The sequence below is a fragment of the Mercenaria mercenaria genome, chromosome 11 (assembly GCF_021730395.1).
Source record: "Mercenaria mercenaria strain notata chromosome 11, MADL_Memer_1, whole genome shotgun sequence".
In the NCBI taxonomy this organism is placed as follows: Eukaryota; Metazoa; Mollusca; class Bivalvia; order Venerida; family Veneridae; genus Mercenaria; species Mercenaria mercenaria.
In genome coordinates, this window is record NC_069371.1 from 51,750,079 (window position 1) to 51,762,772 (window position 12,694).

The 12,694-nt window shown below is 33.6% G+C and overlaps 1 protein-coding gene across 1 annotated transcript; it reads left to right on the forward strand.

Annotated features, from left to right (window-relative positions):
• The first annotated feature begins 5,688 nt into the window (after window positions 1–5,688).
• LOC123530980 (gamma-aminobutyric acid type B receptor subunit 1-like) lies at window positions 5,689–11,737 on the forward strand. The gene is made up of 6 exons (XM_053518100.1): window positions 5,689–5,750; window positions 7,131–7,326; window positions 9,342–9,488; window positions 10,039–10,200; window positions 10,829–10,833; window positions 11,618–11,737. The coding sequence occupies exons 1-6, from the start codon at window positions 5,706–5,708 to the stop codon at window positions 11,735–11,737; spliced, it is 675 nt and encodes a 224-aa protein (XP_053374075.1). The 5' UTR covers window positions 5,689–5,705.
• Window positions 11,738–12,694: the final 957 nt, after the last annotated feature.

The window sequence follows — 12,694 nt, forward strand, 5'->3', positions numbered from 1 at the left end:
TCGTAAATCTTAAGTCTTGACTTACAGATTAGGACATGTTCTATTTCGTAAGTTTTGCCTTACGTACCACCCACGTTGACAAGCAACAAAATGGTAAATAATTAGTTGATAAGAGGCAAGTGAACGAAATTCCAGAAACAATTGCCCAAAAAATAAACACAAATCTGAATATAAAATGGCTTCTAATGCATAATGGAAAAAGGATGACACTGAAAAGTTAAATGATTTGAGCCGCGCCATGAGAAAACCAACATAGTGCGTTTCCGACCAGCATCCGCGCAGTCTGGACGATGCTGTTCGCTGACGGTTTCTCTTATTGCAATAGACTTTGAAAGTAAACATCATTGATCAGGCTGGTCTGCATCTATGTTGGTCGCAAAGCCACTATGTTGGTTTTCTCATGGCATGGCTCATTTGTGTCATGCGTAATCAAATTCATGGGACATAAAAAGGTGAATGTCATTTTTTATTATTAATGGTTTAACTTACATTCTTTTCAGCACCTAATGCACTATGCTTACTAGGTAAATCTCTGTGATTTATATGGGAATGGAACACTGTCTGTATGTGAAAAATGTACAATTTCAAAATCTTTGAGATAATTAGTGTTGTACAACAAAAGCCTACCGTCTGTAGAGGGCTTAGCAACCAAGCGATACGTGCGGGTTCTTCAGAAATTGTAAACAAACGGCGTCGAGATATGCAAAAACAAATGAATGTAGTTATACCTTCTCATTCCTGACTATACTAATAAACGTAACACAAGTCTATAATTTCCAAGCTTAGCTTTGCGGCAGGTAATCATAGCTTAACACAATAATTCTGATAATGTTCCAGTATGACATGATTTTGAGGACGTATTTAACAGATAGTTGAAGGACAAAAGGATTAATTTTTATCTTCTATTAATTAGCAACTTGTCTTCTTATTCAGTGCGTTAGATTTAAAATTCTTGGGGCGAGTTCGTCCACTTAGGGTATCATAATACAATGTTTTCTTTTTATCAAGTGACAGATTGGTCTTTCACAATTACTTAAATTGCCGTAAGAAGTGCCTGTTTTTGTTGTTGTTGCTTTTAGGGTTTTTTTAAAGCAGTATTTGTGTGCATATTTTTTTCAACACGTGACATAAAATTAACATAACATCTGTTTTGTAAAAAATGTACCGTATCATCTTTCGATTAACTTTGCAGTGTAATGAAGGTCTGGCTGTTTACAAAATGTTTGAGTCTTTGCACGAGGATCCGACTTATCACATGGTTCTAGGTGCCGGGTGTTCCGTGGAGTCTGAAGGTACATCTCAGGTGTCTTACCTTTGGAATCTAACGCAGGTAACAATACCGACCATTCCATCCATCCGCACCTCAACCAGCGGTAGATTTTTTTTCTTGCATACCGTATTTTACAAATGACAAGAAACATAAATATGAACTTTAAAAAGAGAACACTTTATTTCCTTTAAGTAGCCTAATGCGCACTCGATCATAGGTATGTCAAAAATGACGTCATTTACAGCGCACTACGTTTTCTTTCAAGCTTCGGCGAAAGCAGCGGAATTTTCAGACCTGTATGAATAATGTGATATTGTCAACCAGTGGACACAAATGTTTACAGGGTAAACTGCTACACTGTGCAGAATTATTTTTGAAATAAGTCAGAGAAATTTAATACTAGACTTTTTGAGATTTCTGTCGTAAATGTCAGGATTAAGCTAAATTATAATTATCGTTTGATTTCAATGTGATAAAAATGCAGCAGTCAGAAGATTCAGTAAATGCCGTTCTATTCTCATATATAGTTTTCCTATGGATCATCTTCACCAATCCTCTCGGACCGAAAACGTTTCCCAAAGTTTTTCCGCCTGTCGCTGCCGGACCAGAAACATAATCCGGCCAGGATAGACCTAATGAAGGAGTTTAACTGGAATAAAGTAGCAACTATTAACCAAGCGTTGGAATTCTTTTCCTCTGTAAGTAAGGCATTGTGTATGTGTTGAGTTTATATACACGATTGGTGTGATGTACTTTACACATTTAACATATAAATAGATTTATCATAATGTCAGTTACACACATCACATGTACATAGCAACATCACATGTACATAGCAAAAACATTTTAATCCATAGAATAGTCCCATTGTATGCCTAAAAAAGTCTCCGTCCCTGCTAGCCAGTCTAAATGTAGCCTATGTCTTTAAAGGCCTAGATCCAATACTATATAAGTGCCCCCTCCCCTTATCCAAAGTCCTATAAACAACTCCAGTCTTATCTGCTGCTTATCACCGATTATGTAACAGTAGCTAAATATAGGGGGGCAATTAGCACAACAGGGGTCCCCACTAGACCATAAAGATGTGTGCAGTGGAGTTGAAAGAAATTTAGTTTCCATTAGTGAATGTAAAATAATAATAATATTGATAATGATAAAATTTTGAGCATTTGTATCATCATTATTATTATTATTATTATTATTATTAATGATAGTAATAAAATATTATAATAATAATAGTGATAATGATAAAACACATGTATATTGAAAACCCAATAATTTCTTTGTATTGACAAACAATATCTGCTAATATCATAAAACATCTTACCATTATATTTATATACAATACAAAAAGAAATGGGAAAATGATTTTCTTTTATACGTGCAATCATCATTATTGGTATGTAATGTGAAAGGATAAAATCAAATTATTTTGTTCCATCTATACCGAGGAGCACTCTATCTATCTGTCTAGTAAAATAAAACTTCAGAAGAGTGAATGTCAAATTTTCTTAAATATCAAATTTTAATGTGTGCACATCTCCAGATAGAACTTGAGAAAAAAAAGAACTGCCTTTTCTTCCTAATAACATGGTGAAATTTGTAATACATTCATAAATAGGTTTCTATTGAACAACAAACATTTTTCTTTTAATAAAGAAATGCTCAAAATAGGTATAATGTTTTAAGTTATAACATATTTATTAAAAAAATGATAAAATACGCTGTTTCATCTTCTCACTTATTGATACAGTTATAAGGTAGACAGTCTTTCCAATAAACAATGACCCATGTTTGTTGGAACCTTACTGTGAAGGTCATTATAGCCCCAACTGGGCTAATGAAGACAGAAATCCATTGGCCCACTGCCAAGATCTAGGCCTTTAAATTAATTCAAAATATAAGTGGCTGGTCATATACTTCATAATAACCTTACTTTAAATAGCACAGTAACATAGCACAATATACATATGTATGCATGTGATTTACATAATTTGTTGTACATATATTTCACAGCCGCGTTTACTTATTAATGTACCCTTGTAATATTTCGAAATAAATTTCACCTCACACCCATATCTGGAAGCGATAACTTCTCAATCACAACGCACAACAGAAAAAGTTGGGCTTTTTTATAAGTGATAAGACTTTGAGCCAGTCAAAATGTCTGGTTTTGATTTCCTTTAAAATGAAGCGAGTCCTAGCCAGGGTGAGCCACGTTGTAAATATATGGCAAGTCTATATTCTATAATATATCAAATGATGAGCCATCAACGATATTCAGTTGTAGCAAGAATGGTGGATTTTACAATCTTTATAGCTACATGCTTTCATTCTAAATTTATGCGATCCATACATTCATTGTATGAATTGAAGAGCAAAGTATGCGGAATATTTCTTTTTTAAATGTAGCAATTATGTCAATGTCCGTCGCTTGTTATTTATCAATACTCGTAGATTCCATCCACTTAGTACTCATAAATTACTTCACGGAATTGATTCACTAACTGATGTGGAGAACAAAACTTTGTGTTTAGAAGTACAAACATATATAAAAAAATACACATCGCTTCTCTGGCACTGCCTCCTGATCGTCTGCCTGTATATCTGATTGAGAACTCTGAGTTGGACACGGCGTGGGGATGCAGGCAGGTGTGATGAGGTTGCATTGAATCATTTTGCGCTTGATTGCGTATGTTGTTCTTTTTCCGAATCGGTTTTTTTACTCTCTCTCCCTCTCTCTCTCTCTCTCTCTCTCTCTCTCTCTCTCTCTCTTCTATCTTGTTATCTTAACTTTTCTACTATATATGTAAATTTATATCTGAAAATTATATTTTGTTAAGCACTTTTTTCTATTCTAGTCCAAACAAAAATCCGCCATTTAGTTTAATCTAATATTAAATTGACACCCACGGACGGACCGATTTCTAATTTTGGTAAAACGTGTGGTTAAACCCATTTGTATTATCACACTGAAAGTATTTTGATGTACTTTAGTATTATAATTATGTCTTGATCTGTTAGTTTGCTGATGTATCTGCATATTCATATCTTGATGTACAGTTACTATCATGTCTTGTGTGATAATTGCAATAAAACACGATTAAACTAAATTCAGTGTAGTGTGTTAGAAAATATTAAATAAGATTTTGTCTGTTAAGTATTACTCCTCGGACACAGTTCCATATCACGGGTTGTCCTAAAACATTCAAATGAATGCTTTTACAGCACAAAACACCGGGGTAATATATGATAGGTACGCGGATTTTATAATCAGTCATTATTATTTGTAAAAAGAAAATAGAATCCAGTACCTTTGATGTTTCAGTTGTTTAGATAGTTAAGAATATATATATATATATCTTTTGTAATTTAATTACAGCTTGGTTCGTCTCGTTGAGGGCGAAAAGTTGAATACTCGTTATTTTTAAAGCCGGTCATAAAAATTGGCCTTATTTATATTCGTCATATAATTATTAAAGATGATAAATACCATTGTATGGTATCACTATTGTGTGAACAGTCTAATTTAACGGTTACTTTTTGTCGCTGTGGTGCTATCGCTCTTTGAAAATGTCGGAGGTATATTGATAATTAAATGCATCTATATATTTTTTTACAAACAGGTAATGGATGACTTTGTCAAAAGTGTCCAGAAAACAAATATCACCATCATATCGCAGGAAATCTTTACGCACAATCCAATGAGCAGGGTCAGGAACTTAAAGGTAATGTTTGGTTTAGTTAGGTTTGGTGGGGTTAAGTTAATTAAACGTCACACTGACACAATTATAGGTCATATGGCGACTAAAAGGTAATGTTTGATCAGTTGGATAATGAATTCTTCTGAGTCTTCATATATTGCTAGAAGTGTGCAAAATGTGCAAAGACCAGTAAAATAAATTTGTTTATTTTACATTGAATTTACAAAACAAGGTATGTGTGCACTTGTTCCATTGGAATCATTTCTTCTGCTAAGTTTTAGAAAGCCTTTACGTCACCTTAATGAACAAACTTGTATGTAATAAGTGATTTAAACATTACTGCTGACAAGAGTGAGTTTGAGTACCCGAACCCAAGTAGCTTTTTGCTGTAGATCATTTGACGGAGGTACCCCGAGGGATTTTTGTTTCGTTCAAGTGGGGTTTTCTGGACTGTCCATGTTGTTCTATGGTAGTTTGTGTGATTCATGTTGGTTGATTGGCTTGTCTGGTGATCTGCTTTAAAAAGTCGAATCTGTCGTGTGTTGGTTCTGTTTCTTGTTACTTTTTTCATTCTATTTCATCATGTAAAAATTTCAGCTGTACCATCTTATCTGTCCAATCTTATCTGTCCAGTTATGGTTAGTTATCATATTACATGGAGATATTTATTTAATTTCTTCCCTTATTGTTAAAACTTTATATAACTTCAGAGTCGGGACGCAAGAATAATAATGACTGCCATGTATGAGGACAAAGCCAGGGAACTTCTGTGTGCGGTCTGTATCTAAGTTTTCTATAATTTGTTAGCTTCTTTATTCTTTCGATGTAATTAAGGTCATGCGACGGTTTTCAATTTTAACGATACAGGAAGACCAAAGATGGCCCTCAGAACATTACAACCGCAGGCGGGTAACTGGTAACCAATTACTCCACAGGTGGGGTCAGTAAGGGGTTGGGTGGTTGTTCTGTCGATCGATTCGAAATGAAATTTGTATCAGAATGAACAGAGATATTTGCAAAGTCATTTTTACTTCAGATGCATAAATGAATGCAAGTTCATATTTAAATTTAAAACAAGTTAGACCTAGTACACAGTGCATTTAGAAGAACATAAATTAGAATACTTTCTGATTTGTTTTGTTAAATCTTTTTTCATGATTGTAGACAGACACAATATTAAAAAAGGTAATTGATTCTAAATAGAATGTTTATCACCAAACACGTTCCTTCTCGAAATGATTTGTAGATAAGATACTTGATGTGTATTCATAGGACACTGGTGCCCTCACTTCCTGTTACTGTACAGTTGTGTTTTACTCGTTGACAATTGAAGACTCTTATATTTCCTTTGGTTGGGGATACAGAGGTGGTGGGGAGCAAGTATTGATACTATAAAACTTCATCAAGAAACACAAGATGAAAGAAACTTACAGAGTAAAAGCATTCTTGATTGGAATGGGTGGAAAAAGAGGACATTCAATCCCAAATTTAATGCATAATTTTCACCATGTCCGGGACTGTAACTCTGGTCTTCCAGAGTGGAGTCCCTCCCCCCACCCGAAAAACAGGCGAACAACTTCACATTCTGAACGATATTCCTATAATTCTTGACACATAATTTAAACCTTTTATAAACATTTTTTAGTAGGTCAAGGGCCCTAAGTCTTGTCTGACTGAATGAAATTCCCAGACACCCAAGTTCCACAACTTCGTATGCTGAATAACAATCCAGTAATGTTTCATTACTCTAGATCTAGATCTAGGTGCACAACTTCACATGCTGAACAACATTCCTATAATTCTTGACTCTAGGTCAACCACTTCATGAGATACTTGCGACACAAACTTTCGGCCTTTTCATTGTCAAGAACCATAGCTTGGGTATAGCTGTGTGAAATCTAAAACAAGCTCGAGGTGCACAAATATTCACGTTAAAAAAGCAGTCCTATAAGATTTGTGATTCTAGATCAAATACTTTTTGAGATATGCACAACAAAATCTCGGACCGACGGACGGTCGTACGGACAAACAAGCAAGGGTAAATTTTAAAACTGTACCTCAACCAGCATCACAAAAATATGGGAGACACAGAAATGTATGTGGGTCACAGTTACACAAATACGTTGTTCATACAGCACTATATTTTATATCGACAGGCATACAAAGTCGGACTGTATGGTCCTAAGATCGTATGGGTGTTTGTTGGTTGGTTTTCTACAACCTTCTGGAAAAGAAGCCTTGATAATTTGGAATGTTCAGAAGAAGAAATGTCCATGGCTGCTGAAGGTTCGTTTATTACAGGACCTGTTTATTCAAATCCAATTGAAGAAAGAGGAATAGCAAACTTAACAGGTTGGTATATTTTAGAACATTGCTTAAAACATGTTCGGGGTTAATTGGCTAGGTTAAACCAGGTTTGGCCTGTATCATGACATGTGTAGGAAATTCATCAACGGTTATAAAGTTTAAAGTTTTAACTTTAAAGTAGTTCTATTTCCTATTTTATAGGAGACACATGTTTAATGGAATAAAATGTCGATCTGTTCGTTATTTCATGTGTTGGTAATAAAACTGGCTAGTAATCTCACTGCTTTCAGATATTCATTGTTGTATCATTATGAAAATTATATATATCAAGCTTTTTCAATCCTGATTAAATGGGAAAATATTAATGTCTAGGGTCGTTTCATTCCAAATAGATAGAGATTCAAAAGCATGCAACCTACGCCATTTTGGGCACGCAAAATTAATGTTTGTATTTAAAGAACAAAGTTACCCATCAGCTAACCTGAGAATAACTAGCAAAATCATATGATATCGTAATGATGTGAAGTAACGTCTCCCTGCCGTCTGCCGATAACACTTCAGTAGTGTCTTCGCATGTTGTTATTGCTTGATGACCTAATCGCCGCTTTCTGACATTAATAACGTCAGTGGATTGCGGCGTTTGCCGTTACCATGGTCACAATTGAAGTCGATATCTTAATATAAGTATGCAAAATATTTTTGTGTTTTTTTTTTCGGAAAATATTGCAAATAAATTAATGTACCAGGATATGAAATTTTGTTTTTTATTTTCATTACACACGTTTATATGGCCCAATGACATTAATTTTGGATCAACCCTCGTACATATCAGCCATTGACGTCTTTTAAGTGTAAGTGCAAAATTCTCTGGAAGTTATAAAGATATAGTTCTTGCATAATTTATTCATCGCATATCCTGTATCAATTTATATCATTTTAGTAAAGCTTTGACGTTGGGTCATTTAGAAGCTTAATGAAATTTCTTATCTATGAATTATACCTGCCAATATTTGTAAAGTAGGATTAAACTGCGGTTGGATTGTGTCAGCTTTACCGAGACCAGTAGCTTTAAGTGGAGATCAATCGGGAACTTCATTGAAAAGAAACTTCAACATTTTAAAAGTACACATGGACAAATATGTTCGTGATAAAAAGTATTCAGAATTGTCAATACACAAATAATCAATATAAACACGATTTATCTGTAACGGAATGAAAAATATATATTCACTAATTCTAAGAACAATAGAAACAGAAAGCACATTGTATCGGTGAAAAAGACTTGTTCAGTTTTAACAATAAACAACACTCAAGTCTATTCCTTATGAATAATTCAATTTTATCCAGGTATTGTCATTCTTGTTGAAGACATTCAAGCGTGAATACACTGACTGACACATTAGTTTGGCCTTGATCATTCTATTTAGAAAGACTGTCATTTTTATCAAAACCACTGTAAACAGTGACACCTTTTCTTGTGAATTCTTTTATTGCATATATGTGTTCAAATTGGATATCAAGATGAAATTATGTATTATTGACATACTAAGACACTGTTTACCTCAGACTTTAAGTAAGCACTTATGCAATTCGGGTGAATTTCGTTTCAAATTTTTTCTATGTCATAATTTATCGTACCTTGACATATTCCTCCAACTGTTCCGTAAGAAACAACTTGATCAAAGTGGAACGCGTAACGTCCAACAGTAAATAGTTGAGCACCAAGATAGGGCATGTCTCTCAACATTTATATAATAAACTCTTTAAATAAAACTCTTTTAATAGGGACCGATTTAACGGAACCCTGGATAACCCGGCATTGTCCGATATTCGCCATATGATCTTTAGTAAGCATTTCTAGCTTTTACCAGAATCTTGCACAATTCAGTTGTTTAAAGGTGTGGAAATACATCTGTATAATACAATTCGATACGATTTGATGTGATTTTAGCTTGTTTTGTGAATTTTGCACTGTAACATTGTGTAGTGTATATCAACAAGACCAATAATTGATAATCAACAAAATATATGTTTCGTTTTCTTTTTACTCATATTTGAAGCAAAGGAGTTTGCAGACCGTTATTACATGCATCCGTCTTACAAAGCGGAATCAAAGAATTACGATTCATTTGCCTACCAGTGTTACGACCATATTTGGGTTGTTGCCATGGCTCTTAAATGCACGAATCTTAGACTTGAAGAAATGGGTGAGTATTTGTTAGTTATGATTTAGTCTCTGCTTCCGTTAAGGAAAAGATAGCCATAAATTTCTTTAGAGTTAAAGTTGTACGTCAATGCGATTGCAAAGTTGTTTGTCCGTGTCATCATTTTCAGTTTTCGGCACTTCTTTGATATTCAAAAACGAATTGCTTCAATGCAATGAATTAAAAATTAACAATATTTTTCAGTAATTAATTGAAATTAATAGGCTAGTTACAATGTGTGAGGACAGTCTAAACGTTAAATGTATTTTTACATGCTACTCTACTTTGTCAATACTTTGTAGTATACATACTTAATTGAACAATATTTGTTAAATTTTTAAGGCAGTGGAGCCGCAAGGACAATTGATAATTTCTGTTAGCTTATTATCTGATTTCATCATTTTCTGGTTGTCACCGCACCGAAATCATTGCTCGAATAAGCTACATTTACGGCCGAAGAATGCCGAAATAACAGAAAGTAATATGAAATCACGGAAGCAACCAACTGCTACGACGCGGCCAATACCTTAATGCCATTTTCAATCATTTTCAGGTCATGCGAAAACACTGGATATGTTCGAATATATAGATTCGGATATTAACGAGATAATATTTCAGTGTATAGGAAACACATCTTTAATCGGCGTTTCTGGTAGAGTATCGTTCACATCAGGAGCTGATCCAAATCGAATTGTTAAAATTGAAAGAATCCAAGGTAAAGAGTATATCTGACAAATCATTTAAACTAATTCAAAGCATAGTGTATATTTTGCGACAAATTTAAAATAATTTAAAAATACACATCAGTTAATATGTTCTCAGAATTGTCAATAATCAAGTTAAACAGTGCATATTAGACTACAAATGTGAAAGAAGTCAAGTTTTAGTGTACATTTGTATATTTGGTAACTACATTGTAATTCAAAAGTATTAGAGCTAAACTGAATATTTTCAAAATATCTCAGCATAGGGAATGAAAATAGACATTCGCAAAATGAACTGTTTCAAGTTTGCTTTCATAAAACGTGGGTTAGTGAATGAATGGAAGATGCTTCTAGTCTATCTCTCAGCATTTTACAGACGCTAATGTGCTAATGCATTGGTTTCCCATTGGAAAATACCAGAGCTGTGATTATTTAAATCAGACCTAAGATATTCATTTAATAATTGATGAAGTTCTTCTAGGAAAATTAAATTTTGAATTTATTTAAACATTAAATTTTACTTGCAATTTTTGTTGTATGTTAACTCAAACTTTTCATTAAAAAGGGTAAAATATATTTTTCGAAGTGCTCCAGTCGAATACCCCAGTAAAATTATAACGAAGTGTTTTGTTGTTCCAGACAGTGTAAGAAACAATTTTCTAATTATTTCAACGGAATCTGCAATATAAACGACAAGAGTATGATTTTAATGGCTACTTTACAGTTTTAATAGAATGATCGATAACTATTACAAAACCTAGTACGATCTGAACCTGCAAGTGCTACTGTTGCTATCTATATACAACCACTATTGGTTAGAGATATGAAAATTATATACCCTGAGGTATATTTTTGCAAGCAAGCGTATTTCAGATCAGATTAAATTCATAGAAAGTACCAACAGCAATATCTTGTTTGAAAATAAATATTTCACTGAAAACCATCAAAATGTAAACAGCTAGACGATTGTTCGGCAGTAGACGGTTGAAGTTGAAGTTGAAGACTTTAGCCAGAGATTTTCAAGAAAAATCTATCAAATTAACCAGAGAGAAAACAAACTGTATTTTATCGCCATTTCATTATGAATTCTATGAAATAGGATACCAACACAGAGCTTGAAAATTTAAAAGTATTATGCTGTTTAAGGTTGTTTGAGTTGAAGACTGGTTTGTCAGTAATAAGCATGTCGTAGTTATTTGATTTGTGTTACATTGATGTATTTTTTTAATGTTTAAGGTGGTGCCAGGCAGACAGTCGGCCTCTATAGACAGGACAAAAATCCAAAATATTTTGAATGGATAGAAGGAGCAATTATATGGAAAGGTAGCGCTATTCTGTTTCTGAATAAAGTCTATAGTATATATTCATAAAAAATATTTTTTTACAGTTGTTCATGATATGAGCTTAATTTGTGATCTACACTTGCAGTTTCTCATGTCTGTCAGATCTAACTTATTCTTCAACTCTGACAACTCTGTAAACATCGTCAATCCAAGAATACAGCTATCATTGTCTAAAAGACGTTGCTTCACTCTCGGAAAGTTATAGCAGACAAGTTACTCGAATACACTACCTTTGAAAACATTTGTTTTACTTTTTAAAGTTCCTTGTTGATACATATACTTGGTAGTCGGTCTCCTTAACCTTTGTAATAGGAAATATATGTAATTTTAGATGAGCTTTGATGTATCTTGATTTTAGTAGTTTTGTTGCAAATTAGACATGGCAATTTTCCTTTGATTCTTTTTCAACATGATAAGGCACAATATTAGACAAAAACTATTTAGATATATGACATGACTGTTTCACGTCCTTTGATATGAATGGCCGTCATAAATGACGCATAATATGAATATTTCGGTTTTATTTTTGTTATTATTTTCTCCGTTTCAAGAGGACTAACAACATTTTATCATAAAAAATAGTTTTAAGGTGTTAATTGTCAACTTTAAAACAGCTTGTCATTCTACTCCGTATGTATAAAAACATATGAGATAACCATTCAGCTGGCTAGCTGAGAGAGTAAAATAATTTGGTTCCTGTTCACTAATATAAAGACCATGTTTGTAAATTAAAAATAATGGCCTTTCTACAGCCATGGTCTTTATTCACAGGTTTTTGCTTTAAGTATAGGTTAGTGTTTATTAATTTGTATTTTAAAAGTTTAATCAGCTAGAAGCGGCGCAGCCGCGAGGCTGATTAAGTTTTCTAAATGCACATTAATACATTAAAGGCACTGACCTCCAGATTTGGCTAAAAAATAATCTTTCTTTCAAATTTAAGTTTGGTCATATTATGAACATTAGAATATGAATTTTTTGTTTCCAAAATATTTTAAAAATTCCAAATGAAGAAAAAAGATGACCGCGTCGGGAATCGAACCCCGGACCGCCGCGGCAATAAAGGCATTTTCCCGTCGTCGTAAACAATAGCGCTATAGCTGAACTTCTAAATACAGATATCTATAATCGAGATAGTTTACCTGGAGTAAAAGCGTGACAAACG

Bases quoted from the DNA above. Each gene is read 5' to 3' on its own strand.
- LOC123530980 (XM_053518100.1), top strand. From the start codon at position 5,706: ATGACTGCCATGTATGAGGACAAAGCCAGGGAACTTCTGTGTGCG. The intron at 5,751-7,130 runs GTCTGTATCTAA...TTATATCGACAG, and splicing joins CCAGGGAACTTCTGTGTGCG to GCATACAAAGTCGGACTGTA. The intron at 9,489-10,038 runs GTGAGTATTTGT...AATCATTTTCAG, and splicing joins TCTTAGACTTGAAGAAATGG to GTCATGCGAAAACACTGGAT.